Source organism: Trichomonascus vanleenenianus (assembly GCF_965637985.1).
Source record: "Trichomonascus vanleenenianus strain CLIB 3782 genome assembly, contig: TRVA0_013S, whole genome shotgun sequence".
Lineage (NCBI taxonomy): Eukaryota > Fungi > Ascomycota > Dipodascomycetes > Dipodascales > Trichomonascaceae > Blastobotrys > Blastobotrys vanleenenianus.
In genome coordinates, this window is record NW_027481874.1 from 203,642 (window position 1) to 227,410 (window position 23,769).

Below are 23,769 nucleotides of genomic sequence, written 5' to 3' on the forward strand. Positions count from 1 at the left end.
ATGTAGGAGACGCGTATACGGTACCAAGATACCCGGAACGAACAAATTACCTGTAATACCAAGCCATACCAAAGTACCACAGCATTGTTCCAACCACATTCTCCTTTACTCCTCATTCTTTCAAACCTATGTTTCCATCTCTCTCCGCTTGACTCTCTCTCTCTATATATATAAACTAACGGACTCTAAGTTATCTCGCTACGTGTCTTCTACATCATACACCTTGCAACGAGCGCGAACTTTTTTTAACATCAACGATACGATTTAATGGGAAAAAAGGGGGTGTCGCGTGTGGATGCTGTCGTGTAATTCAGACAGGGGGCATCATCTGCTGAAAAATAATTACACTGCCTAATTCGGAATGGACGCGATCGATCTCAACCCCCTGCCATTCCCATGGGTTGTTCTTTTCGCGTCGCGGCGTGCGCACGCATTGCATTGCGCAAGCGGCACTTGCGGGCGGGCGGCCGGCCGGGTGGCGAAAAATCACACACACAAAAGGGTAAAAAAAAAAAAAAAAAAAAAGAAGGCTCGGCCAATGCGCGGCGCAATGCGGTCTCATTTCGATTATTATGAGTTGCTGATAGAAGGCAAAACCTTTTTCTTTCTCCCCCTTTTTTTTTCTTCACCCTCTTTATTTTTTTGTTCCCATCCAACTTACATGGGGCAGCTTCAACGGGCATTTTTTATTATGTATTTGGCCACTCTCATTATGCCAGATGTCCTGCTTGCGGACCTGCTTTTCTACGGTGCCTTGTGCCTTGAGGTGCATTAGCAGCCCTTGATCACACCCGGGTGTGACCATGAGTGCTTGTCACTTTTTTCTTTCTTGTATGTAGGCTTATTATTTTCTCCCTTTGTGGAGGCGCATCCGTAGAGTGCTTGGTTCGGGCTAAAATTTGCTACAACCGCTGAGTCGTGGCAGGGCTGAAAGCTGGAAACTGCTGCTCATTGGCTGAAAAATGTGCAAATGGAATGGGAGGGTCTCAGATGTGTGAATGTGTTTTGTCTCCTACTGGACAAGTCTCTGCGGCTTTTATGTATGGTTGTTCCTTTTTGCAATGCAGACGTGTCTTAAACATGTTGCTTTTTTGGGCGTTTGTGGAAGAAGAAGGAAAGGAAAATTTTTTCTTTTCGCCTTTTGCCACCGAGTGATGGCGCACAAACAGTATAGAAAAGTAAAACCCAAACACTAGACAGTGCCCAGTGGCGCGAGCCCTAACCCTGAAAAGACATTAATATATAAGGAGCGCTCCCCGCTTCGGAGGATAAGTTTGCCCCCACCCTTGCTCTCGTGCTTGGTCTCCAATATACCCTCATCTGGTCTGAGATATTCTTTACTACACTTTTTTAACTTAACTTAAGCGGGCACGTGATTTCCTAGTTAAGTTTCTTCTCAACCCAACTACCGAGTAGCCATCACTACTATACGCACACAGTTCTGAGAGAGCAATCACTATCTCGATTAACTGTATACAAGAGTGGCATTAATTTGTTTGACTCTTGGTTGATTTATTAACAACAGCATATTAACGTTAGCTTTTCTGGAAAAGCTAATTTCGATAAAAAACCGAGGGAGCAAAAGAAAAAGTAGATAATAATAATGGATACTTTGACTGTACCTACCACTGCCGCCCAAGCCAAGGCCTTCGTGTCATCGTCGTCGCTGTCCTTCCCGATGTCTGCTGAGGCCCAGAACGAACACAAGGAGGATCCGAAGCCAGAGGAAGCGGCCAACGGTAACAAGACGGTCGACGCGGTCAAGGCTGAAGAGGAAGAGTCTGCTTCGGGCATTGTACCTACCCTGCAGAACATTGTCGCCACAGTAAACCTTGATTGCCGCTTGGATTTAAAAACAATTGCCCTCCATGCGCGAAATGCGGAATACAATCCAAAGGTATGCATTTAGTTTTTTTCGTTGAGTGGTTTGATTGTGTACTAACATTTATTTATTAGCGGTTTGCTGCGGTGATTATGAGAATCCGAGAGCCGAAGACTACAGCGTTGATTTTTGCGTCTGGTAAGATGGTTGTCACTGGTGCAAAGTCAGAAGACGACTCGAAGCTTGCCTCGCGAAAGTACGCGCGAATCATTCAGAAGCTTGGTTTCAATGCAAAGTTTACTGATTTTAAGATTCAGAACATTGTGGGGAGCTGCGACGTTAAGTTTCCCATTCGTCTCGAGGGTCTGGCGTTCAGCCACGGTACTTTCAGTTCTTATGAACCAGAGCTGTTCCCGGGCTTGATCTATAGAATGGTCAGACCCAAAATCGTCCTGCTTATCTTTGTGTCTGGCAAGATTGTTTTGACGGGTGCCAAGCAACGAGAAGAGATCTATGCTGCATTCGAATCTATTTATCCTGTGTTGTCCGAATTTAGAAAGTCGTGAAAAGTTTGCTGCTTTTTTTTTATTATTTTTATTTATTGTCGAAAAACAACACGCCTGTATCTATAGAAAAGTTTTTATAAAAAGCTCTCTTTAAGTAATTCTGTATAATAACGAAGGAATGATGACATGATCGCGGACGGACTAGGCTGGAAGCTCGCTTGATTGCGGAGCAGGGCCCTGGTGTATTGTGCACACACGTAGTAGTACGTACCTAGTACACTGTACACTGCACAGGGAAGGTTTGGCCACTTTTCTTGTAAGCGTGGCAAAGAAGGTTTTGGTGGCCTGGAAAGCTCTGCCGACCCATTGGGCGCGACTTGGGCGATAGTAAATGCGCAAACTCGATGCGGGGTCACGAACTTTCAAAGCTTGACGCGTGCAACAATGTGAACAATGTTGTGATCGGACAAGCCGCACGCCGCATTATCTGCGGCTTAATGCATATGCGAGCAACAAATAACAACCGACCTACCCTGTACTGGAGTTTGATATGCGAGAGAACAAACGCAGGAGTACATGTCCGAAGCATCACGATCCATCGTCGAACGTGCCGTGCCCTGTCAGAGGCTCAACGCAGCGCATATATTGCGCGCGCAGGCACAGCCTTCGAAAGAAAATCTCAGGGCCAAGAAGGGCTGTGTGTGGTGAGCGGTTTGATGTCTTATACGAAGAAACACGCTACAACCTGGAGCAGAGGGAAACTGTGTAGATGATACAAGAATAGATCGTGACATCAACAACACTAGGCCCGGAGTAGCGTAAAAAGAGACAAAACGTGTCAGACTCGAAAAATAAAAAAAAAAAAAAGAAGACACGCATCTCAAAGTACCGCACACGTAACAGACTATTGTCACTCGTTTAGCCTTTCGTAAGGGTCCTTTCCTCCCTGCTTTCTCGTAATTGGCTGGGCAAACTACTAGCATACTGTCGTTTTGATAGAAAGCACGCGGCAAGTTGAAAAAAAAATGTCGTATACGGATAATATCCGGATGAACGACCGGCCACATCACCAGTACTTCATCAACCAGTCGCCCGAGCTTGTCCCGCAGACTCCAAAGGGGGCCAGGGGTGATGGTGGAGGCTTTTACAACCCGTCGTACGGCAACCTGAGCGGGTCCAACAACACTCTTTCGAGCTATAACAATAATTCTGGCGGGTACCAGAGTGGAGGCGGAATCCTACAGGGTGGCCCTCGGCTCTCTGACGAGGAGGCTGACCCTCATCAGCGGCTGACGACCGAGAGGGAGCCGCAGTACTACAATGACTACTATTACAGCGAGATGGGTGAGCCTTCGCGGCCGAAGCGATCACGCAAAGGGCTCGATGGCGCCAAGATATTTGGTCGCCGCATCAGGTGGAAAAAGCTTCCCTACTTTTGCATCATCATAAGCATTATCCAGATCGCTGTGTTCATCGCCGAGCTGGTCAAAGCCGGCGTGTTGACAGGCACTCCGATCCAGATAAAGCCGTCGTTCAACCCCATGGTTGGGCCGAGCTCGTATGTCATGATCAACATGGGCGCACGATTCACGCCGTGTATGCATGCCATTGATGGAGTGACTAACGATGCGACGCTCAAGTTCCCGTGCCCAAACAGTACCGACACGAGCACCAACGTTTGTAGTTTGCGGGAGCTGTGCGGTATGGGCGGCATGAACATGCCAGAGACTCCGGGCGATGGAAAGCCCAACCAGTGGTGGCGGTTCATTACGCCGATTTTCCTGCATGCCGGTTTCGTTCACATTGGGTTCAACTTACTGTTGCAGCTCAAGCTCGGAGCTGATCTCGAGCGCAGCATTGGCATTGTGCGGTTTGTTATAGTCTACCTGTCGAGTGGAATTGCCGGGTTTGTACTGGGTGGTAATTTCACTCCAGACGGCATTGCCAGTACTGGTGCATCGGGATCGCTGTTTGGCGTGATTGCAATTGATCTGCTTGACTTGCTGTTCAACTGGCAGATGTATGTTAACCCAGTGCGAAACCTTATCTTCCACATCCTCGAAATCATTGTTTCATTTGCAATTGGTCTTTTGCCGGGCCTTGATAACTTTAGTCACATTGGCGGATTTGCTATGGGTGTGCTGGTTGGAACAGCGATATTGCGTTCTCCGCTCAAGCTCAGATTGCGTGAGACGGGGAACGAGACTGTCGGAGGCCCAAGTAGCAATGGCATGGAGAAGGCAGAACGTCTGCGAGTGGCTACATTCCACTGGCGGCAGCCAGGTAGACATTTTGCGGGCAGATCAAAATGGTGGTATGCGTGGTTCGTGGTGCGGCTGGCGGCAGTTGTGCTAGCCGTTGTCTACTTCGTCATGCTGATACGCAACTTTGAACACGGTGGTGGCAACTGCTCATGGTGCAAGTATCTGTCTTGTCTACCGGTCAAGGGCTGGTGTGACTTGGGTAATCTCACTACCGACTCTCAAAACCAGAAGCGATTTCTCAGGGACCTTTGAATGATTTTGCGTTCTTTTTTTGGACTGTTACCTATTTTATTATATATATCGTGTGTATTTATTTGTTACTGTAGAACTAGAGTTTTTATTACTGATACACTCTCACCGGTCTGTAGCAATTGTTCTATCCTACCGGTAACAGAGTGCCAGTAGTTTTCCGGGTACTTGTACCTGGTATTTAATGACTGCGGTTTTTGAAACCGCTTTCTACTTTTCATACCGCCTAGTATGCATTGTAGTGCCAAGGTGCATTACTGATACGGCGGTACAGTGATGATCATCAAATTCTCGTATCAGATTAGATGATGCGAATTACCTAGTACTGTTACGGCCCGCCTTTCATCGGTCTATGTAATAATTGCCTAATGCGTAATCATGTTTGGAGTTTTGTGGATAGAATCCTCATGTACCCAGATCAGTCCTCCTATCACAGGCTACGGAATTTATCTATCTTCATCAAAGCTCTGATAATTCGTGTGACCAAAAAAGGTAACCTGGTACAAAAATTCAACTGGACTCATCAAGATCAATTGCTAAGTGAATTGGTTGTGTATCAATCGGAATTTTATACCGGTAACTGTGTTGAATTTTCGGCTCTGAGGTTGCACCATAGCTCAAGAGTTGCCCGAATCAGTACTGGTGTATGATGACGATAGCGCTTTTGTGGGTGAATAAAGTGATTGCTTAAAAAACAGATTAAAGAGAAATTAGGTAGTAAGTTACTTTCATTTACCGCAACAAAAATCAAGTTCAATCTGTGAACCACGGATAAACCACCGATCCACGGATCAATTCATTACAGTGTACCGGTATTAGGCAGTCAGTTCAGTCGAACTAGGGGGCTAATACCAATGGATCTGACCAGAGCACCCAAACTCTTCGTTCCGCCAATAAATACTCAGTCATCGTTAAAATTTCCATTAGCATCCGAATGTCCGCTGGAATCACAGAATCACAGCTCCGTAGAATACGTAGAATCGGTGAAAGGAATTCTCGGAAGTCATGCCTTCAAGCAACGTTATAAACCGTACTTAATCCCTCAAATATGGACACGCTACAAAATTTCCTTATGGATTCAGAAAAAAAAAGGAAACTAGCTGAAATTAATTTCAACTGCCACAATACAGTAATACCGGCACCTACGGTACAATTAATATCCGACCCCCACGACCTCATGGGGGTCGTCGGCACAGCATAATACAATGTGAATAAACTGATGATTTTTTGTTTTTGTTTTTCAACATCCCAACGCTTGCGCAGGAGAACCCCACACTTTTTCCGGGGTTGGCGTCTACTGCCGGGTCGACCCCCGAGGCGCCCCAAAGTTTCGCGCTGCCGCAAGCACACCTGGAGCTGATGGCCGAGAATTATCCCGATCGCACGGACCCCCCCATCTCGCCATTCCCTATAGCCGAAAATACCCTCGCTATGGCGCCCACGGGATACAGCGTAGATACGTTAGGCCATATGGGTAAATCTAAGACATGATGGGCTAAATTCGAGAGCCGCACTACATATTCCAACCCCCTCCGAGCCCCGCCCACCAAAAGTGCGATAGAATGGCATCTGTCCACCATTGTTAAATTAATATGACCTCTTTTTATACAGATGAGTTTCGCATTGTGGCTTGGAGCGGCGGGGGAGGGAGGGGGCTCTTCGTGGAAGGCGGGTGGATCTGGTAAAGCCCCATCTAAACGGACCCCCACAAAAGATAACACCCGCCGGATGAAAAATATCGACCCCCCACTATACGACCCCCGCAGTCACTATTACCCCGAGAGATGCTTGGAAAACGTATATAAAAGCGAGGCAGCTGAGCCAAAGAGGGCAATAAAATTTCATCTATCGCATTTTTTGCATTCGAAAAACCACAATAATGACTGCCCCAACTTACCCAATTCCAGGTGTCTACACCCCATCGCCAACCTTCTTCAAGAACTCCGGTCCAAACGGCCGACAGGAGGTTGATGTCGAGGCTCAGGTCCAGCACACCAAGTTCCTTGCTGACAACGGCATCTCCGGTGTCGTTCTGCTCGGCTCCACTGGTGAGATGATCCACATGACCCGAAAGGAGCGAATCCAGCTCATCAGCGGCGTCCGAAAGGGCCTCGACGCTGAGGACAAGTACAAGAGCTTCCCAATCCTCGCTGGTGTTGCCCACCACGGTGTTGAGGACACCCTTGAGGAGATCAAGGTCATGAAGGAGGCCGGCGCTGTCTACGCCATGGTCCTGGCTCCAAACTACTTCGCCCCATCCCAGACCCAGGAGGGCATCATTTCCTGGTTCACCGCCGTCGCCGACGAGTCCGTTCTGCCAGTCGTCATCTACTACTTCCCAGGTGTCTCCAACAACCTCCGAATGACTCCAAAGACCTTTGAGATTCTGTCTGCCCACACCAACATTGTCGGCTGCAAGCTCTCCCACGGCAACGTCTCCGAGTACGCTCAGATTGCCCTCAACCCAGTTGTCGAGAAGAACAACTTCACCACCATGACCGGTCTGGGCCAGCTCCTGCTTCCAGCCATGTCTGTCGGCGTCCACGGCACCATTGACGCCATGTCCGGCATCTTCCCAAAGACCCTCGTCAAGCTCTTCACTCTCGCCAAGGAGGGCAAGTACGCCGAGGCCGCCAAGATCCAGTATGTCGTCTCCAAGGTCGAGGAGGTTGTCGTCGCCTACGGTCCAGTTGGCATCAAGCACACTGTTTCCAAGGTTCTCGGCATTGGTGCCAACGAGGTTGGTCGAGCCCCATTGAACGTTGCCATTCCAAAGGCTGCCCAGGAGGCCTTTGCCGCTGACATCCAGGCTGCTGCTGAGCTTGAGAAGAGCTTGTAAAGTTCTCAATCTTTTTGTAATGACTTATGATGCGTTATATAAATTTTAGAATGTGAATACACATAGTGATGAAATGATCAGCGAACTGGAATCGATGAGCCGTTGATAAAGCGTGCGACTTGAATAATAATCTGCGAGTTGGGTACGGCAATTAGGGGGTATTCGCAGCAGATCGCCCATGCTGAATCAGTGAAAGGATTTTCTCTGCTATTGAGTTTGTCAAGGGTGCTTATGAATGAGCAGCCATCCATACAATCAGGAGCTTTTTTCGCAATTACCGTACTCGGTCCAATTATATAAAGTTGATACACCTATAATACTGTCAATATGTGGAGAACAAGCTGTATCCTCCAATAATCAACAAGAGAAAGCAAGGGGACCTTCCTCGCCGTAAGTTAGTTCTTTTTTTATAGCTCTCTGTGACGCAATATGCTACCTAGTTATAGGTAGTGAATCAATAGCTTTCCATATAGGAGGCAAAGTTCGAGAGAGCATTGCGATGTCCTACAGTGTCCTGATGTCAGTTATAAGCGAATAATTGCAATTATCTTTATAGACTCAGCTAAAGATCAAAAAAAGGAGCCATCATTGCTGAGGGAGGTATATAGATCTCCTGTCCCTTCAGAGTTTTCAAGGACTTTAGTTGTGAAGCATCCCACGCTAATCGAGATGCAGGTAATGGAGGGGCGCCTGATTCGGGGGCCTCCCTAATTCATTAATAATCACTACTGCTGTACTATAGTTTCCCATATGCCAAGCAATATTCGAGAGAACATTGACTAGCAAGTTGAAACGTCTGCGAAACGGACAAACATATTGATGTACCGGTAATAGTTAACAAAATACGGAACCTATTCATTCGTTCATTCAACATTGCGGTGTATACTCATGTCAATTGAACATCCCCTCTCGGAAAGAATGAATGCATGTTATTGAAATCTACAATTCTAGAATAAGCATCCCATATTACCAAAAACTCCAAGTGTTTTACTCAATGAACAACGACGGCCGGTAACTGGTGGTAACTGGCGGTAACTTCAAAGGTAGTGTAGATCCTTCTTGTTTCGAGGTGATAGACCTTGAATTCCTTCACATCAGTTGATAGATCATCATTCCCCCGCATTTTTCAGGCGATAAAAAAAACGGTCGGCAAGAAAGGGAGGGGGGGAAGTGGGGTATCTAAACCAATAATAAGATTCCCGACTTGGCTCCGAGAAATACAGCATCCTTGTGGTGAGGAGTTCAGGGCGGCTTTGACTCCTATTCTATCGATCAGTTATACACTTCTTCTTCTTCTTCGAACGATGGGGTTGAAGTCCGAGTCTCGGGAATCTGGCGTCATAAACTCAGACCAGAGTGTGGGGTCTATCCCGATAATGCCAGTAGATAACCACGATAAATTATCGTGCTGCTGGTTGGATACCAATATTAGTAAAGTTTATTGCCTTTACTCGTATTCGCTGTATCATTGCTGCATACCCAGTTAGGTAGCTATAGCTGCCGATGGTGGACGCTGCATACTTTTTCCGAGGCGGGGCACGGCTGGACCCTGGCCCCGGTGTGTTTCAATACCGCTGCGCGGAGTTAGAATACCGACTACATGACTTAGCTACGGCTAATATTAAGGCCGTTGACGGTATAATGGCCGATATCGCTCAGTCAGCTATAGCAGTTAGCCTCCCCCCCTGAACGCCGATATCGCCCTTATATCGCGACTTGGCAGTCTATTCTCTACTTGGCAACGCCTTAGGTGCCCCACACATTGACTGCCTTTCCCCGCTTCACCTAGAGGAGATGGTATGTTATGATTTCAAGTCTACGCACATAAACAATTGTGCGACCCCAATCGTCGGTTGAACAGTATTTAAACTCGAATTCGCCCCGTAGTTAGGTCAATTCTCCAGCAATTGATTCCTTCAGCATGTCCGTGGAAGAGAACAAACCAACTGCCACCGTCGTGGCCGAGCACCTCGAAGATGAGGAAAAAGATGTTGAGACCAGCAATGCCTTGCACGCCATTGAGATCCAGTACACCAAGGAGGAAGAGCGCAAGCTCTTGAGAAAGTTCGATTGGAACGTTCTCTCCTTCGTCTCGGTCCTCTATCTTTTGGCCTACCTCGATAGAGGTAATATCGGCAATGCTAATACTGCTGGCATGTCTGAAGACACTGGCATGTCAGACAGCCAATACCAATGGCTGCTCACCATTTTCTATATCGCATACATCACTTTCCAATGGCTCATTATGGCGTGGAAAGTCTTCCCTCCCCGATGGTACGTCCCACTTATGGTCATTTCGTGGGGTGTCATTTCTTCTTGCAATGCCGCATCGAATAGCTGGTCGGGCTTCATGGTGCTGCGATTCCTGCTCGGTGTGTTTGAGGCTGCATTCGGCCCTGGCGTGCCATACTACCTGACCTTCTTCTACTTCCGACACGAAGTCACCTGGAGAACCGGTATCTTCATGGCCGTTTCTCCTCTTGCTGCTGCCTTTGCCGGCGCCCTTGCCTACGGCATCACCTACAACGAGCTTTCCATTGAATCCTGGAGAGTTCTCTTCTTGGTCGAGGGTCTTCCTACTGTTGTAGTGGGCCTCATCGCCTTGGCGTACCCATGCGTGCCAAACAATCCAAGCGAATGCCGATTCCTTACTGAGCGAGAAAAGCAGATCGCGGCTGCACGAACCGTCAAGCAGGTCGGTAAGGTCAAGCGAGACCACAAGCTGGACTTCAAGGAAATTGGTGCTTCCCTCATCGACCCCAAGAACCTGATCCCATCCATTATGTTCTTCTCCATCAACGTCTGCTTCTCTTCGCTGCCAGTTTTCCTGCCAGCCATTATCAAGGGTATGGGATTCACCTCGGTTAACGCCCAGGGTCTCTCTGCACCACCATACGTGCTGACCAGTATCCTCACCGCCGGTCTCTCCTATCTCTCTGATAAGTGGCTCCAGCGAGGTCTTGTTTTGTCCGTGACGGCTGCTGTCGGTGCTGTTGGTTTCCTTATCTTGGCCCTTTGCGACAACGTCGGGGCTCGATACTTTGCCGTCTACCTGGCGACTGCCGGTGTCTTCCCATGTGTGCCAGTTCTCATTGCTTGGGTCGGTAACAACCAGCGAAGCGATACTGCGCGAGGTATGGGTTTCGTCATTCTTCAGGCGATTGGCCAGTGTGGTCCATTGCTTGGTACTCGAATCTTCCCTGCTTCGGATGCCCCACACTACCGAAAGGGCCTGTGGATCTCGTTCGGCTTCCTCTGCCTTGTTTGTGCTCTCGGGCTCATCCTTCGATTCTACTACATCTGGGAGAACAAGAAGCTCGACGAGAAGCATGGTCCTGCTGAGGGCAGACGAAACAACCACGAAGACGCAATTGGTTTGGAGAATGGCGACAATATCAACTACAGATACATGTACTAAGGCTGTCCCCCCCTGTTTTTTTTGTTACGTCTGTTTATAACGTTGTCTATCTGTTCTATTATTTATCTGTCTTCTGAACTACCGAACTGGTATATGTGTACTGTAATAAAATTTTATCTTATCAGATTCTAATACAATTGTATACCTATGTACTCATATTAGTACCATCATTAACTTACAACTTCCCATATAATCCTTTGAGATGGACTCCTGTCAAATGAATGTGACTGGTAATAATAATAACAATCTGGATTTAAAATCCGTCGTCCTAATCCAAGGACCAGTAGATCTCTATCTATGTAGCAAAATTTCCAAAGATAAAATGGTGTCAACTATGGGGTTAATAAATTACTATTTCAATTATACAATCTAATAAATATCCTCATGGACGTGCTCAGGCATGATTCGTGGGTCAAGCTGCTCGATATCCTCGCCGTGAATAAGACCATTGAACATGAGAGTCCCATACACCAAAAGACCAAACCCAGCCAACTGTAAAGATCGGAAAGACTCCCAGCCAATAATCAAAGACACAACCCAAATGCCCAGCGTTCGACAGGTGTCGATAGTCGACCGTGCCGTAGCCGAGAGGCTGCGCGTAACGCTGAGCCCGCAGTAGTTGAAAGATGCAATGGAAACCATGATGCAGAGGCCCGCGATAATCAGCACATTGTGCTCTAGAGCTACACTCGCCGCATGGTATAGGTTGAACACCTCAATGGCCGGCGACGTGCCCTTGAAGATCGAATAAATGACGAGACTCGCGGCCAGAGTGATGCCCGTGCCAAACGTGCCCTCCCACGCCACCGTCTTAAGCGGCTCCATCTGGTACTTGTTCAGGATGTGTTCTTCGACAACAAACTGCGTCGCGGTGAAGATCTGCCCAAACAGAATCATGAGAATACCAGAGGTAACCTGCATCGGCGACCGCACCGGCACCTCGTTAGTAACTACCTTCTGTCTCGCCCCGAGAGTCGCCGACAGCCCTACCAGGAACACGCCCAGCGTAACGCTGGTCAGCCCAGCCCACTGGATCGGCGTGATGCGGTGCTTGAGGAACATAATGGACATGAACCCGACAAATAGAACCAGCGCGCCTCGTGTCATCTGGAAGATAGATACCGGCACAAAGAGCAGCCCGACATTCATGAGCGTCGTGCCACAAATATCACACACAGCTGGTGTCGCCAGCAGCCACACTTTGCGTCCTTTGAGCTCCGGCACGTCGCTGCTGGAGTTGCTTGTGTTGACGGATTCGTAGCCGTTAGACTTGGACCGCGTCTTGAGCGCCCGGTAGAAGACCCAGCAGCACATTTCAGCCAAAAACATCTGGGCCGTCTGGAATACAGGCTCTTCGAAGTGCTTCCGCTGCTGGACCGGTGCATCGCAGTTGCCGATACAAGTGTTATCCTGGAGCTTGTTGAGCAGGGAGTTTGCACATCCTGTGATGAGCATCCCAGCGACCAGTAGGGTCTGCCTCTCGTTAGCCATTTCGTTCAAACTCTATGATACTTCCCTACTCACCACCTTAAGATTCATGGTTAACTGTGGATGGTTCGATTTCTAATCGTGGAGTGGAGAGATAGAAGAGAGCCTTGTCGATCCGGAAGGGGGGGAGGTGGGCCGCGCGCGGCGTAGATCTGTGGGGTCGGCGAAATCACGATGTGTTATCAACGGCAAATGATAAGTAGCCCCCTTGTACCTGCTGTAGTCTTGCCTAGGAAGGGATTTTGTGTTTTCGAGAGCCAGCTCTCGAGCTCCCGTGGCTCCGCTTCGCGGAGGATTTAACGTGTTTGTGGCATCAGATCCGCCAATGGTAGTGCTCGGTCACTATATCGCTGCACTCTGATTTGTCGATAGTGGCATTACTACAATAACATGTAGTTGCTCTCAAAAATAGCTCCAATGTATTATATATAAAATGGAGATGACTACTCAGAGGACAATTTATTCAAGAGAGGGAACTGATGCAATGCGCGGGTCATGTTGGCGGGGGCGGTTAACGTGCATGAGCCGCACAAAGCCGCATGCGCCTCACCGTGTTATTTTGACAACTCAATTTGCAATGAGTTCCTCAAAACATATGAATGTGAATGTTAAAACGGGGTCTACTGTGAGTCCTTCCTTGCATCGACTCACACTCCGTGGTAGCATGTCGGTAGTCATTTAAAGTCAGACTCGGTAGGCCCTGGTCTAGACTTCTGGTACGGTAGAACCTACATGATGGTAGTAATAATGATTTGTAGTGTATCGGTAATTATACATATGTAGTAGTAACGGCATTAGTAGTTAAGGGTAGTACGGTAATGTTACAGTAGTGCTAGTGATAATAGTAGTAATGGTAGTAGTGACGGTAGCACGTCAAGAGTGCAAACACTATCGCAATGTAGAAGAAGAAACAGGAGACGGGGGGTTGGGGGCAGAGCCCCCAATTACGGGAGCTCGAGGGCTGGCCCTCGAATACACCTGGCGTAACTGGGATGGAGGGCCTGGGACTCCGCGAAGCGGAGATTTGGGTTGTAAGGCACCGTTGCGAATCATGTTCGGAGTTTTTGTCATAGTGTAAGGAACCGGTTGTAGTAATAGTAGTGTGATGTTGGTAGTAACGGAGGTTTAATGGTACTGTAATGATAAGGTGTGGTCCAATGATATATCAATCGTTACCAATACATTAAGATACGTGATTAAATATTTTATTTGGACAGGTCAAGGACGTATCGACCAACAATCTCGCCCTTCTCCATGAGCTGGTAAACCTTTGGAAGGTCAGAAAGACCAACGATTTTAATATTAGACTTGACCAAGCCCCGCTCAAAGAAGTCAATGGCCTCAGCAGTGTCCAATCGCGAACCGACGTAGGAGCCCTTAATGTTGATCGACTTGACGACATGCGAAAAGATCTCCGACTTGACGTATGCATCGTGGGGCAGACCAACGAGCACAATGGTACCAGTGGATCGAACGTACTCAGTCGACTGCGTGACAGCCTTTTCGGCAACAGCGCAGTGGATAACGGCATGAGGGCCGCCATTGGTGGCCGTGACAACGTCCTTGACCAGGTCAGCCGACTTGGTGAAGTCGACAAAGCCCTCAGCGCCTAGCTCACCGACGAGCTTCTTCTTTGGCTCTCCAGCGTCAATGCCAATGACTCGCAGACCCATGGCTCGGGCATACTGAATGGCAAGCGAGCCGAGACCGCCGCCGGCGCCAGTGATGGCGACCCACTCGCCTGGCTTAGCCTCCGAGGTCTTGAGCGCCTTGTAGACGGTGATACCGGCGCACAGAATTGGGGCAATCTGGGCCAGGTCGGCGTGTGGCTTGATCTTAGCGGCATGAATGGCATTGGCCGTGGCGTACTGCTGGAACGAGCCGTCGTGCGTGTAGCCAGAGAGGACAGCCTCCTTGCAGTTGGACTCGGCGCCCTTGAGGCAGAACTCGCAGTGAAGACATGACGCATTGAGCCACTTGATGCCGGCGTAGTCGCCAATCTCAAAGTTCGTCACGTTGGCGCCCTTGGCAACGACAACGCCAGCGCCCTCGTGGCCGCCAACCAGTGGCAGCTTGGTAGCCAGTGGCCAATCGCCCTTCCAGGCGTGCAAGTCCGTATGGCATACACCAGAGTACTTCACGTTGATGAGGATTTCATTGGGTTCCGGCTGGGGCACTGGAATCTCCTTGTACTGTAGCTCGCCGCCGTTCTTGTCAAAGACAATGGCTTTCTGGATCTTTGGAATCGACATTGTATGTATTTTTCGAGTATATATCTTCAATTGATAGACACAAGCAATTGATCGGGGTCTAAAAAGCATTCTTCAATCTGCGAGAGATTACAGTTCAATTTATACTTTTCAGCGACATGATTATTCGCACCCAACAAAGAGCCCCGCCAGCGAGGAGGGGCTTCAACAACGGCAAGATTGCAGTGCCCCCAAAGGGCGGCGAAACCTGCGAGAGAGATTAAACCCTGGGCCTCCCGAAAGCCGTTGTCTCATCAGGCCACAAAATGCTGCAATGCCGTGCACCACGCCGGGCCAGGTACAGCAAAAAATGGCTCACCAGTACAGGAATATTAAGACACGCACCCAAACATGCAAAACCTGGGTGAATCTCTCCTGATCTTGCGCCGTCCTTACATTTTCAATTGCGAATCCGCCGACATTGTATTATCACTACCTGGTAGTGTACGAATACGACAGAGCAAGCTTGTAGAACAATTACCTGGTAACGCCATGACACTGGAACAGCGACGTACCGAACTGTATGTATCTGTACCCCTTTATTATCAATCCACATACATTGAGTAAAGAGAGCGCGAGAGAGAGACCTGGATGCACATCTTGCATTGGGGAGGAGGGTTGCGTACAGGGCGGGTTGTTCCGGTCTCCCATCAAGCATATCGCTTCTATACGGACAGTTCTACGCGAAAAATATCGCACGGCTGGTCGAGAAATCATCCGTTTTTTTTTTCTAGAGTCTCTTGCCGATGGCTGGTAGTCTCCTGTTCCCTTTTTTCATTTTGTTTGAAGATTTTAATGTCTTGGTTCGGATTAAGCTTTTTTTCCGTAGATTCGTTGGAAACATTCCTGCCTCGAGAAAAGAGCTCAAAAGCACATGAGGTCAATGGCTGCCTATCCCGTATTGTGCCGTCGTAGTATAGACGAAGCGGGCTAAAGGACATTTCTCTTTTGGAGAGTATTATTGGGCTGCTGTATTTTTGCCCGATTGGATCGGAGGCGGCCCCTGCGTGGGTCAACCTTTGTCCATTTCATGCCTTCCCGTTCCAGCAGGCATTCTTTGGGGGATCCGTACTTCCGAGCATACTGTTGAGAGCTTCCGTAAACACTGCCATCATAGCTGCCCCACTACGTAGTACACTCCCATTATACCAGTAAATACTACACGTTTACTGCACCAGTGTCATAATAATATGACATCACTATACCAATGTTATACGGTATCATTTTCTACAGATGTGGGGACAACTCTACCAATTAAGAGACCTGATATTAGCATACGGCCAGTATTCTTGAGGGGCGACCCCTCAAACTCCCCATAGTTCCGCTTCGCGGAGATCATGTACAATTGAGCCCTTTGAAGAATTCCACAGAGTTTTTATTTTTTTTTATATTACATGTACCAGGATCATATTACCCTACTATAACAGTCATTACCTACTACTGTACCTGGTACTACCAGTATACTGTATGCCACTGTGATAGTACGTACCCTATCAGTGCTATATTACCGGTACTCCGCCTATCTTACGTTTATTACACCAGGACTCAGCTATACCGGAGTTACTCTAATACTGTTGGATTATTGCACCAATTTGATATTACCCTACTATTATAATATTACTCTGCCAATCTGATATTATTCTAGCACTGCTATATTACTCTAGTACCGGTAGTATTTTATTACTCTACCAGTGTAATATTACTGTCCCAATGCGTTACTCCTACTCTATCAGTGCTATATTGCTATAGTAGTGTCGTAACTCTAGTGACAGATAGCATACGAATGTCAGACTACTAGTACCAGATGTCATAAAACTGTAATACACCACTATATTACCTTACCAGTGACAAATTAGGTCTTATGGTGTAATGTTGTAGCAATAATGTACTGTAGTAATGGTATCATACCTGGTACTACAATTTTGTTGTCATACAAATAGCTATTCTATTGGTATCATAGTCAATGACCCTGTTTGTATAACTGCTACTCGTAATTCTAATGCTATTACAGCTACAACTCTAGTACCAAAATACTAGAGCTCCTTCTACTATCATTTCGTAGAACTGCATTACATTCCGCAGTTTTCGTACCGTAAGGACCATGGTATTGTAAAAGCACTAATTGTATCGAATACTGCCCCATATATGCCTTGAATATATTCGAATTCATTCCTGGCTATCAGTAATGCTACCGCTACCTTTTTATTTTTGGGTACCAGCTCATTCATAACATAGCTATGAGCCCCTTACCATACAACATCCGGAAATTTTCCACCAAAATACCGGGGTACGTTACGTACTCCAAATAAATACGTACTCATATAAATAATTTAAATAAACCAAATGAATTACGATTATTAATATTGAAAGATGAAACCCGTAGAAAGCTTATACATTGTTGCGGTGCAAGTTGTGTTTGCAGAATATGAAACGGCCCATGGTCTTGCACTCCAATATATAGCCCCGTCGACCACATTCATGCAAAAAGGGGTAGTTCTCAAAGCGCTTCTAGACCGCCTACAATAATTTCGCATTTGTTCTACCTGCGATAAACGAATAAGCAGATAAACTGTACGAATTAAGTGGGTAAGCTGTACGAATAAGCGGGTATATGGACACGTTTGATGCGTTCTCCGAGGCCCAGAGCCCCGAACAGTACATGAAAGCGCCGGCCAGCGCAGCGAGGTACCACAGACAGGCGCTGAACCCTGATGCTGTCGTGGACATCGCCAACCTTGGCTACTATGCCCTCCCTGCCGGGTTCTCGACGGCTGACACTGTGTCGCTCAACTACTTTGTCCAGTCCGCCGTCGCGTTTTCCAAAGGGTTCTCTATCGTCGGGTTCGAAGACCTTTCAGAGCTCAAAAAGCAGCAGGCGACCGTCAACTCGAGGATAGCCGAGGCCTCGCGCCAGCTGTCCATGGAGATCAAAATGCGCGACGCCGCCAGCAGCATGATCAAGCTCCACTCGGGCGAAGAGCCCACCGCCTCCTTGCAGCAACAACAAACCTCGCCTCAGCGCAAATCGCTCTCTTTCCTCGGCGGAGGCGACAAGAACAAAAAGCGGCTGTCGCGCCAGGCGAGTGAAGAGATGGAAAATGCATCACGCCGCATCGGGCCCCTCCAAGCTGAACTAATTGAGCTGTACAGCCGCAAAACCGAGCTCGATAGCAAGGTCTACGAACACTACGTAGCGATTCTGGCCCTGACTCATCAAGGCTCGCAGTCGTCGGCCTCCAGCGCGCTCCATGACCACCTCACCAATTCTCCGTCCTCTCAATCATCGGTCCACAGCAATGGGCATGGCAATAGCGGACACTCGCGGACAGGCAGCAGGTCTGCAGCCGTCGTGGCCACAGAGCGCATGATTAACCAGCGGCACTCGCGCACGGCGACCAATAGCAGCACCACATCGTTTACCGAGGCCGACAATGCCGCTTTAGACCGGGTTATCGCCGGGCTCCAGACGGTGGCTGCGCCAACCATGGCCCAGGGAGGGCGTATCCCACAGATCCAGGCCCTTTCCGAGTCTGTTGTCCGCCAATTCACCACTAATTCGTCGCTGCTGGCGGAAAAAGACATTGCATGCGAGGAACTGCGAGTAGTTGTCCGCGACACGATTCACCACCTCGATCCACACGCCGAAGCGATTCCTGTAGACGGCCCCGTTAACGGGCTCAAGTCGCGGGTGTTCGACGCCCTGGCGCGATTCGAGCAGCAGCTGCACCAGGAACACATCAAACAGCAGCTGCAGCGCGACGGAGAGACAACACGCCAGGCCGAAGCCGTGCACGTATCAGACGACAAGGCAAAGCAGTTGCTCAAACAGCAGCTTGAAAGCATAACCTCTGCCTACGAGACAAATCGGCTCGAACTCGAGCGGCTCGAGGTGGAAAACGTCGAGCTCAAGACAAGTCTGCGCGACGCCACGTTCAAGAGCCAGGCTGAGAGACAGGAACTAAACAACGAGCTCAAGGCGAACCAAGAGCGCGTCCAGGAGTGGAAGGAGCGGTGCGAATCGCTCAAAGCCGAGCTTGAGTCGATCCTGCTCAGCCTGGAGAATCTTACGCGCCAGACTGTAGAATACGAATCGGACCGCAACAGCCTCGAATCGCGGGTGCAGGAGCTCGAGGCTCAGCTAGAAGAGAAATCGGCAGTGAACCTGGATAAGCGAGTGTCAATGATCGCACCGCCTTCTCCACCGTCCGAGCTTAACGGAATGTCGAGCATAGATGATGTGGCAGCATCCATGCCTCGCAAGCTGCATGAACCAATTTCAGTGACCATTCTGCGCTCTGAGTTCCGCAAGATTATCAAAGACCTCAACGACAAGCATAACAAAGAGATTAAGGGCCATCAGAATGAAAAGAAGCGCCTTGAGTCTCTGCTACGGTCAATTAAAACATCCAGCTACGCGGCAACTCTGCCTCCGGGCACGCTAGAAAGCCTCGGTTACGATTAATGAATTCCTCTAATGCTCCTCCATCCCTCGGGCTTTGGTAGCTCCATTTGGCGGAGGGAAATAATGGTGAACATGAGGCACATAAGTTTTCAAGTCTCCATGACCTCATCTCATAAGAGCATATATATATAATGTGCGTGGTTACCATGAAAAAAAAAAGCTCATCAATGTTCTATCTCATGACTGTTCGAATGTTCAATGTATAAAAAAATGCCCATATGGAAGGAATGCGGTATACTCAATAAATAATAACCAAACTCACTACTTATATTAAAACCATAACGCTCTGGCTTTGAAATCTCTACAGTGTGCAGTGAATTTCATTAGGCGGCTTAATCCACTATCTCCATGAATCCCCCAAGCCCACAGATACCACTTGTGTACAAGCGAGTAAACCAGTATAGCAAAGATATATAACAGGACTTACAAATATGATATGCACTACATTGTAATAAAGCATTCAATCCTTTTAATAATTAATAATAAAACTAAAAGGCTTATTTGATAATACCTGGTAACGGTTATAAAAAAATATTTAACGAGCTATGATCGAGACATCTACGAAATGCAATCCACTTTCGTCGTCATGAGAAGGCGTAATCAATGACTTCGAGCACTCCAGCGGTCCAACTGCTATCAGTTGTATACGCGTCAATTTGGGACAGCCTCGAAGGAATTCATTCAGAACCTCCTCTATTAAATTGGGCCGGACTGGGCCGTTATCCAAAGCCAGCTGTAGCAGCTCCAGCTCAGGAAACCCACCCATGAAGTATTGAAAATCCGATAATTCGTGGCCAATCGCACCAACTGATATCTGCAGTTGCTTTAGACCAAGGCCTGCATGCACTAGGTCTCTGAAGTTAAATGAGCTCTCGGACGTAACTTCCGTACAGCGGAGAGTGAGGCGCTCTAGAGTACTCTTAACTTGCAATATGGCCGGAGTAAGCTCATTGGAAACGTCTTCACCGTCATAGCTCAGCGTTTTGAGCTGCGTAATATCCTCCAGGTCAATACATACAAGAATCGAAGCCATGGCATCACTTGGGCTCCCATCAAGTTCGAAATTGTCCTCTATATGGAGATGTTCTACCCCCCGGGGTATTTTCAGTTTTGTGTCCGAAGTATAACTGCCCAGCTGATTACTGAGATGAAGATATTTGATGGTATCCGGTACCCACTTCCATCCAAACACGTTATAGTTAGTCTCTACCTCCAACGCAATTAAATCCGGAGATACGACCTTTAAATTTGACAATCTAACGGGAATCTTATCTTTTGTCCTTGATAGAGGTAGCAGAGGCATCCCCTCCATCCCATCGAAATACCTGGAAATAAATACTTCTCTGATATTCATGCCGTCGGTATCAATGTATGCTTCATCTCCAATTGGGTGGAATGCTACCAACTCCAGACAAAAATCGACACTTGGTTTCCATACGTCCAGCATTCTTTGAAACCTTTCAAATTTGTAATCACTAGTATCTGGATAGTAGCGTACCCCGACTTTGCTCACTAACTTGAAAAGTTCGGCCATAGTATCAAAGGTACGTGCGCATCTTTTTTGTGTCATCTCACCTCCGTGATCATAGTATATATACAGTTCTGTCGTGTTTTTAAGTGCGGCTTGGAAATGTTGGTTTCTCGCCAGTTGTCTTATCCGCTGGTAGGTAACTGTTACTGGCGAGTCAAACCAGACGCCTCCCAGATCGTGAGAATAGAACTCATCAAAGTTGAATAATCCGGGGGGATCAGCCCCTACATGCTGGCCCATTGGGGCGACGGTTACCTTTTTCCAAATAAGTCTTTGGCAAAGGTCATTCCATTGCCTGGATACCAATCTCACTGTGCGCCATTCTCGAGGGTATAACAAGCCGAGTACCAGATCGAAAACCTCAGTAGGTAGCCGCTCTAAAGCATTTGCACCGTTTTCCATGCCGGAGATGTACTGTGGGCAATCTGTGAAGAACCAGGGGTAATGTACCGGTCCATACTGATAACGATCATCATCATGTATGTTCTGCATATGAACGGCTGTACCGCGCGCGGACCCAAATGTAGCACTTAAATGATCTACCGGTACCTTAATCTAATTGAAACAACATATTATAGATTACCAGTACAAACTGTAGCAATTAGTTAATAAATTATACCGTAAGCGGCTAGCTGAATGGTTGTCCATCGTGGAGAAAGCCTTAAACTGCAGCACTGTTCCGGAAGAACCGATTCGATACTCCAGATCTCCAGGACCACTGGCGTACTTTATCGGTAATTGTACATTGGATATATGAGAATGCCGTCTTTCCTAGAATATAACAACGCGAAAGATAGAATGAACAAGTGTAAGAACTCTGCGGCTCTGATTTGCATTATAGCTGATTGCCAAAGAAGTTTTGAGTAAAATATGATCGGGCTTTGGATATATCAACAATGTGCATTGGATCTGTGGGTTCGTCGCAAGGCGTAATCCATGGTTCCCAGGTTATGCCTCTCTCTTCGTTCGCTGGAAAGAGCAGTTGTATATGGGATAGCTTAGGACACCCTCGGAGGAATTCAGAGAGTACAGATCTCCAAACATCGGCCTCCAAATAAATTTCCTCGCCCACAAGCAACGGATAACCCTCTAAATCCAATTGCAGCTGATTCAGCTCAGGAAAGCCGCCCATAAAATCATGGTAATCAGATATTAGGGGGCCAAAGGAACTTGTGGACAATCGCAATTGTTTTACGCCAAGGCCCGCATGTGCTAATTCTCTGAATCTATAGGTATTATAGCGTGTAACTGTTTTGCTGCGGATTGTCAGGGTTTCGAGGGTATCTTTAATCTCCAATACAGCCCGGATCAGCTGACTGGAGACATCATTGCCTCGGTAGCTCATCACCTTGAGCTGCGTGGCTCTTTTCAGATCTACACAGGCAAGAATTGTCATAGTGTCATCTGTACTCTCGCCTGCGTACTCGTCGAATTCAAAGTTTTCCTCGATATAGAGGTATTCTACTTGACGCGGTACCACCAGCTTTGGCCCAGACGCAAATTCGCCTTGCTGATTACTCAGGTGAAGATGTTTGATGGTGTCAGGTATCCAATTGCAGTCAAAAATGTTGGAGTCAGTCTCAATCGACAACGTGTCTAGATATTTGGACAAGGATGGCAAATCTGCCAACTGAATGGGGGTCTTGTCTTTTGTCCTTGTAAGCGGTAAGAGAGGGACGCCGTCGACTGCATAATCAACGTACCTCGAGACGTGCAGCTCGCTGATTTTCATGCCATCGGTGTCAATATAAGTTGCATCTCCAGCGGGGTCAATAATTGACGTCAATTGCAGACATATATCAACCGTGCGTTTCCATTTGTTTAACATTTTCTGAAATGCCGGAGCCCTCTTGTCGCTAAGACCCGGATAGTAGTCGAGCTTCAATTTGTTCACTGCCGTGAATAGCTCGGGTATAAGTCCAAACGTCTCCACACATTCTTCTTCCGATCGTTCTCCTGTGTGGTCGTAATATATATAGAGTTCTATGACGTTTTCAAGCGCGTTCTGGAACTGCCGATCTGGAGCTAGTTCTCTAATCTGCTGGTATGTCAGGACTATCGGTCTTTTGGCTCGCTCACAGTCATATCTTAAGTTAAATGGGTTGTAGTTACCCAGCTGTAGATATAGGGGTTCGAACGGAACAGCCCCCATGCGGTACCTGACAGGCATGATAGAGACATTTCTCCATATCAGCTTCTGGCACAGCACATTCCACTGCTTTGATACTAGCCTCAGTTTGCGCCACTCGCGGTACAGACGGTTAAGGATTTGATAACAGGTCTCTACGGGCAGCTGCTCAAAAAAGTTTACCCCTTTCTCCATTCCCTATACCGTAGTTAAATACAATGCTGTAAGTTATGCTGCGTCGCAATCAACAGCAACCATCAAAACAGTGTCTCAGCGGGGAGGAAAACGAACATCGATGGAGTGATTTGAATACAGTTTTCAGATCCTTTGCCAGGCCGTTAGTCTCCACGACTCGAAAATATAGGGCAAAAAACATCAAAGACCAATAACTACGGGGTGAATCCTTTCTATGGTTCTTGCAGCGGTTGCTATTACAAGCATATTATTATCGTAACAATGGTTTGTAACAAATCTCCCAACAATAGTAACAGCGTTACAAATCTCGCAACAGACACCGCAACGCGTAACAACTCCACATTTTAGTCGACAGAAGCACGATAACGCTTCGAACGTCCTAAACCACTTCTTTTCTGCCCTCAAACTCCACAGGTGTTCTCCAGTGGTTCAATTGACTTGGGGGCCAGCCCCCAAACCCCCGTAGCTCCGCGAAGCGGAGAACTGGAAGACATCTCGCTTCGCCACAGGGGGTTTGGGGGGACTGGCCCCCCCATTCACTTGCTACGGGGCCGTATTCGAGGGGTATGCTAACATATCGTAATCTATTGTGAATGCAAAATTATGAATATAAATAAA

General features: G+C 47.7%; 9 protein-coding genes across 9 annotated transcripts; 5 read left to right on the plus strand and 4 right to left on the minus strand.

Annotated features, from left to right (window-relative positions):
• Nucleotides 1-1,603: 1,603 nt before the first annotated feature.
• On the plus strand, nucleotides 1,604-2,388 carry SPT15 (TATA-binding protein; the record flags this gene model as incomplete). The annotated part of the gene is made up of 2 exons (XM_076684171.1): nucleotides 1,604-1,897; nucleotides 1,957-2,388. 2 exons carry the CDS (start codon nucleotides 1,604-1,606, stop codon nucleotides 2,386-2,388), a joined length of 726 nt encoding a protein of 241 aa, XP_076541646.1.
• A 989-nt stretch (nucleotides 2,389-3,377) lies between these two features.
• Nucleotides 3,378-4,844, plus strand: TRVA0_013S02212 (rhomboid family protein; the record flags this gene model as incomplete). Its single annotated transcript, XM_076684172.1, has 1 exon — nucleotides 3,378-4,844. The coding sequence occupies one exon, from the start codon at nucleotides 3,378-3,380 to the stop codon at nucleotides 4,842-4,844; it is 1,467 nt and encodes a 488-aa protein (XP_076541647.1).
• Nucleotides 4,845-6,720: 1,876 nt separating this feature from the next.
• Nucleotides 6,721-7,680, plus strand: TRVA0_013S02234 (dihydrodipicolinate synthase family protein; the record flags this gene model as incomplete). The annotated part of the gene is made up of 1 exon (XM_076684173.1): nucleotides 6,721-7,680. The coding sequence occupies one exon, from the start codon at nucleotides 6,721-6,723 to the stop codon at nucleotides 7,678-7,680; it is 960 nt and encodes a 319-aa protein (XP_076541648.1).
• Nucleotides 7,681-9,601: 1,921 nt separating this feature from the next.
• THI73 (thiamine pathway transporter Thi73p) lies at nucleotides 9,602-11,098 on the plus strand (the record flags this gene model as incomplete). Its single annotated transcript, XM_076684174.1, has 1 exon — nucleotides 9,602-11,098. One exon carries the CDS (start codon nucleotides 9,602-9,604, stop codon nucleotides 11,096-11,098), a length of 1,497 nt encoding a protein of 498 aa, XP_076541649.1.
• A 369-nt stretch (nucleotides 11,099-11,467) lies between these two features.
• Nucleotides 11,468-12,637, minus strand: TRVA0_013S02278 (uncharacterized protein; the record flags this gene model as incomplete). Its single annotated transcript, XM_076684175.1, has 2 exons — nucleotides 11,468-12,571; nucleotides 12,623-12,637. 2 exons carry the CDS (start codon nucleotides 12,635-12,637, stop codon nucleotides 11,468-11,470), a joined length of 1,119 nt encoding a protein of 372 aa, XP_076541650.1.
• A 1,154-nt stretch (nucleotides 12,638-13,791) lies between these two features.
• ADH2 (zinc-dependent alcohol dehydrogenase) lies at nucleotides 13,792-14,838 on the minus strand (the record flags this gene model as incomplete). Its single annotated transcript, XM_076684176.1, has 1 exon — nucleotides 13,792-14,838. One exon carries the CDS (start codon nucleotides 14,836-14,838, stop codon nucleotides 13,792-13,794), a length of 1,047 nt encoding a protein of 348 aa, XP_076541651.1.
• Nucleotides 14,839-17,446: 2,608 nt separating this feature from the next.
• On the plus strand, nucleotides 17,447-19,297 carry TRVA0_013S02322 (uncharacterized protein; the record flags this gene model as incomplete). The annotated part of the gene is made up of 1 exon (XM_076684177.1): nucleotides 17,447-19,297. The coding sequence occupies one exon, from the start codon at nucleotides 17,447-17,449 to the stop codon at nucleotides 19,295-19,297; it is 1,851 nt and encodes a 616-aa protein (XP_076541652.1).
• A 535-nt stretch (nucleotides 19,298-19,832) lies between these two features.
• Nucleotides 19,833-21,320, minus strand: TRVA0_013S02344 (F-box protein; the record flags this gene model as incomplete). The annotated part of the gene is made up of 1 exon (XM_076684178.1): nucleotides 19,833-21,320. One exon carries the CDS (start codon nucleotides 21,318-21,320, stop codon nucleotides 19,833-19,835), a length of 1,488 nt encoding a protein of 495 aa, XP_076541653.1.
• A 343-nt stretch (nucleotides 21,321-21,663) lies between these two features.
• TRVA0_013S02366 (F-box protein) lies at nucleotides 21,664-23,151 on the minus strand (the record flags this gene model as incomplete). The annotated part of the gene is made up of 1 exon (XM_076684179.1): nucleotides 21,664-23,151. The coding sequence occupies one exon, from the start codon at nucleotides 23,149-23,151 to the stop codon at nucleotides 21,664-21,666; it is 1,488 nt and encodes a 495-aa protein (XP_076541654.1).
• Between the last annotated feature and the right edge of the window lie 618 nt (nucleotides 23,152-23,769).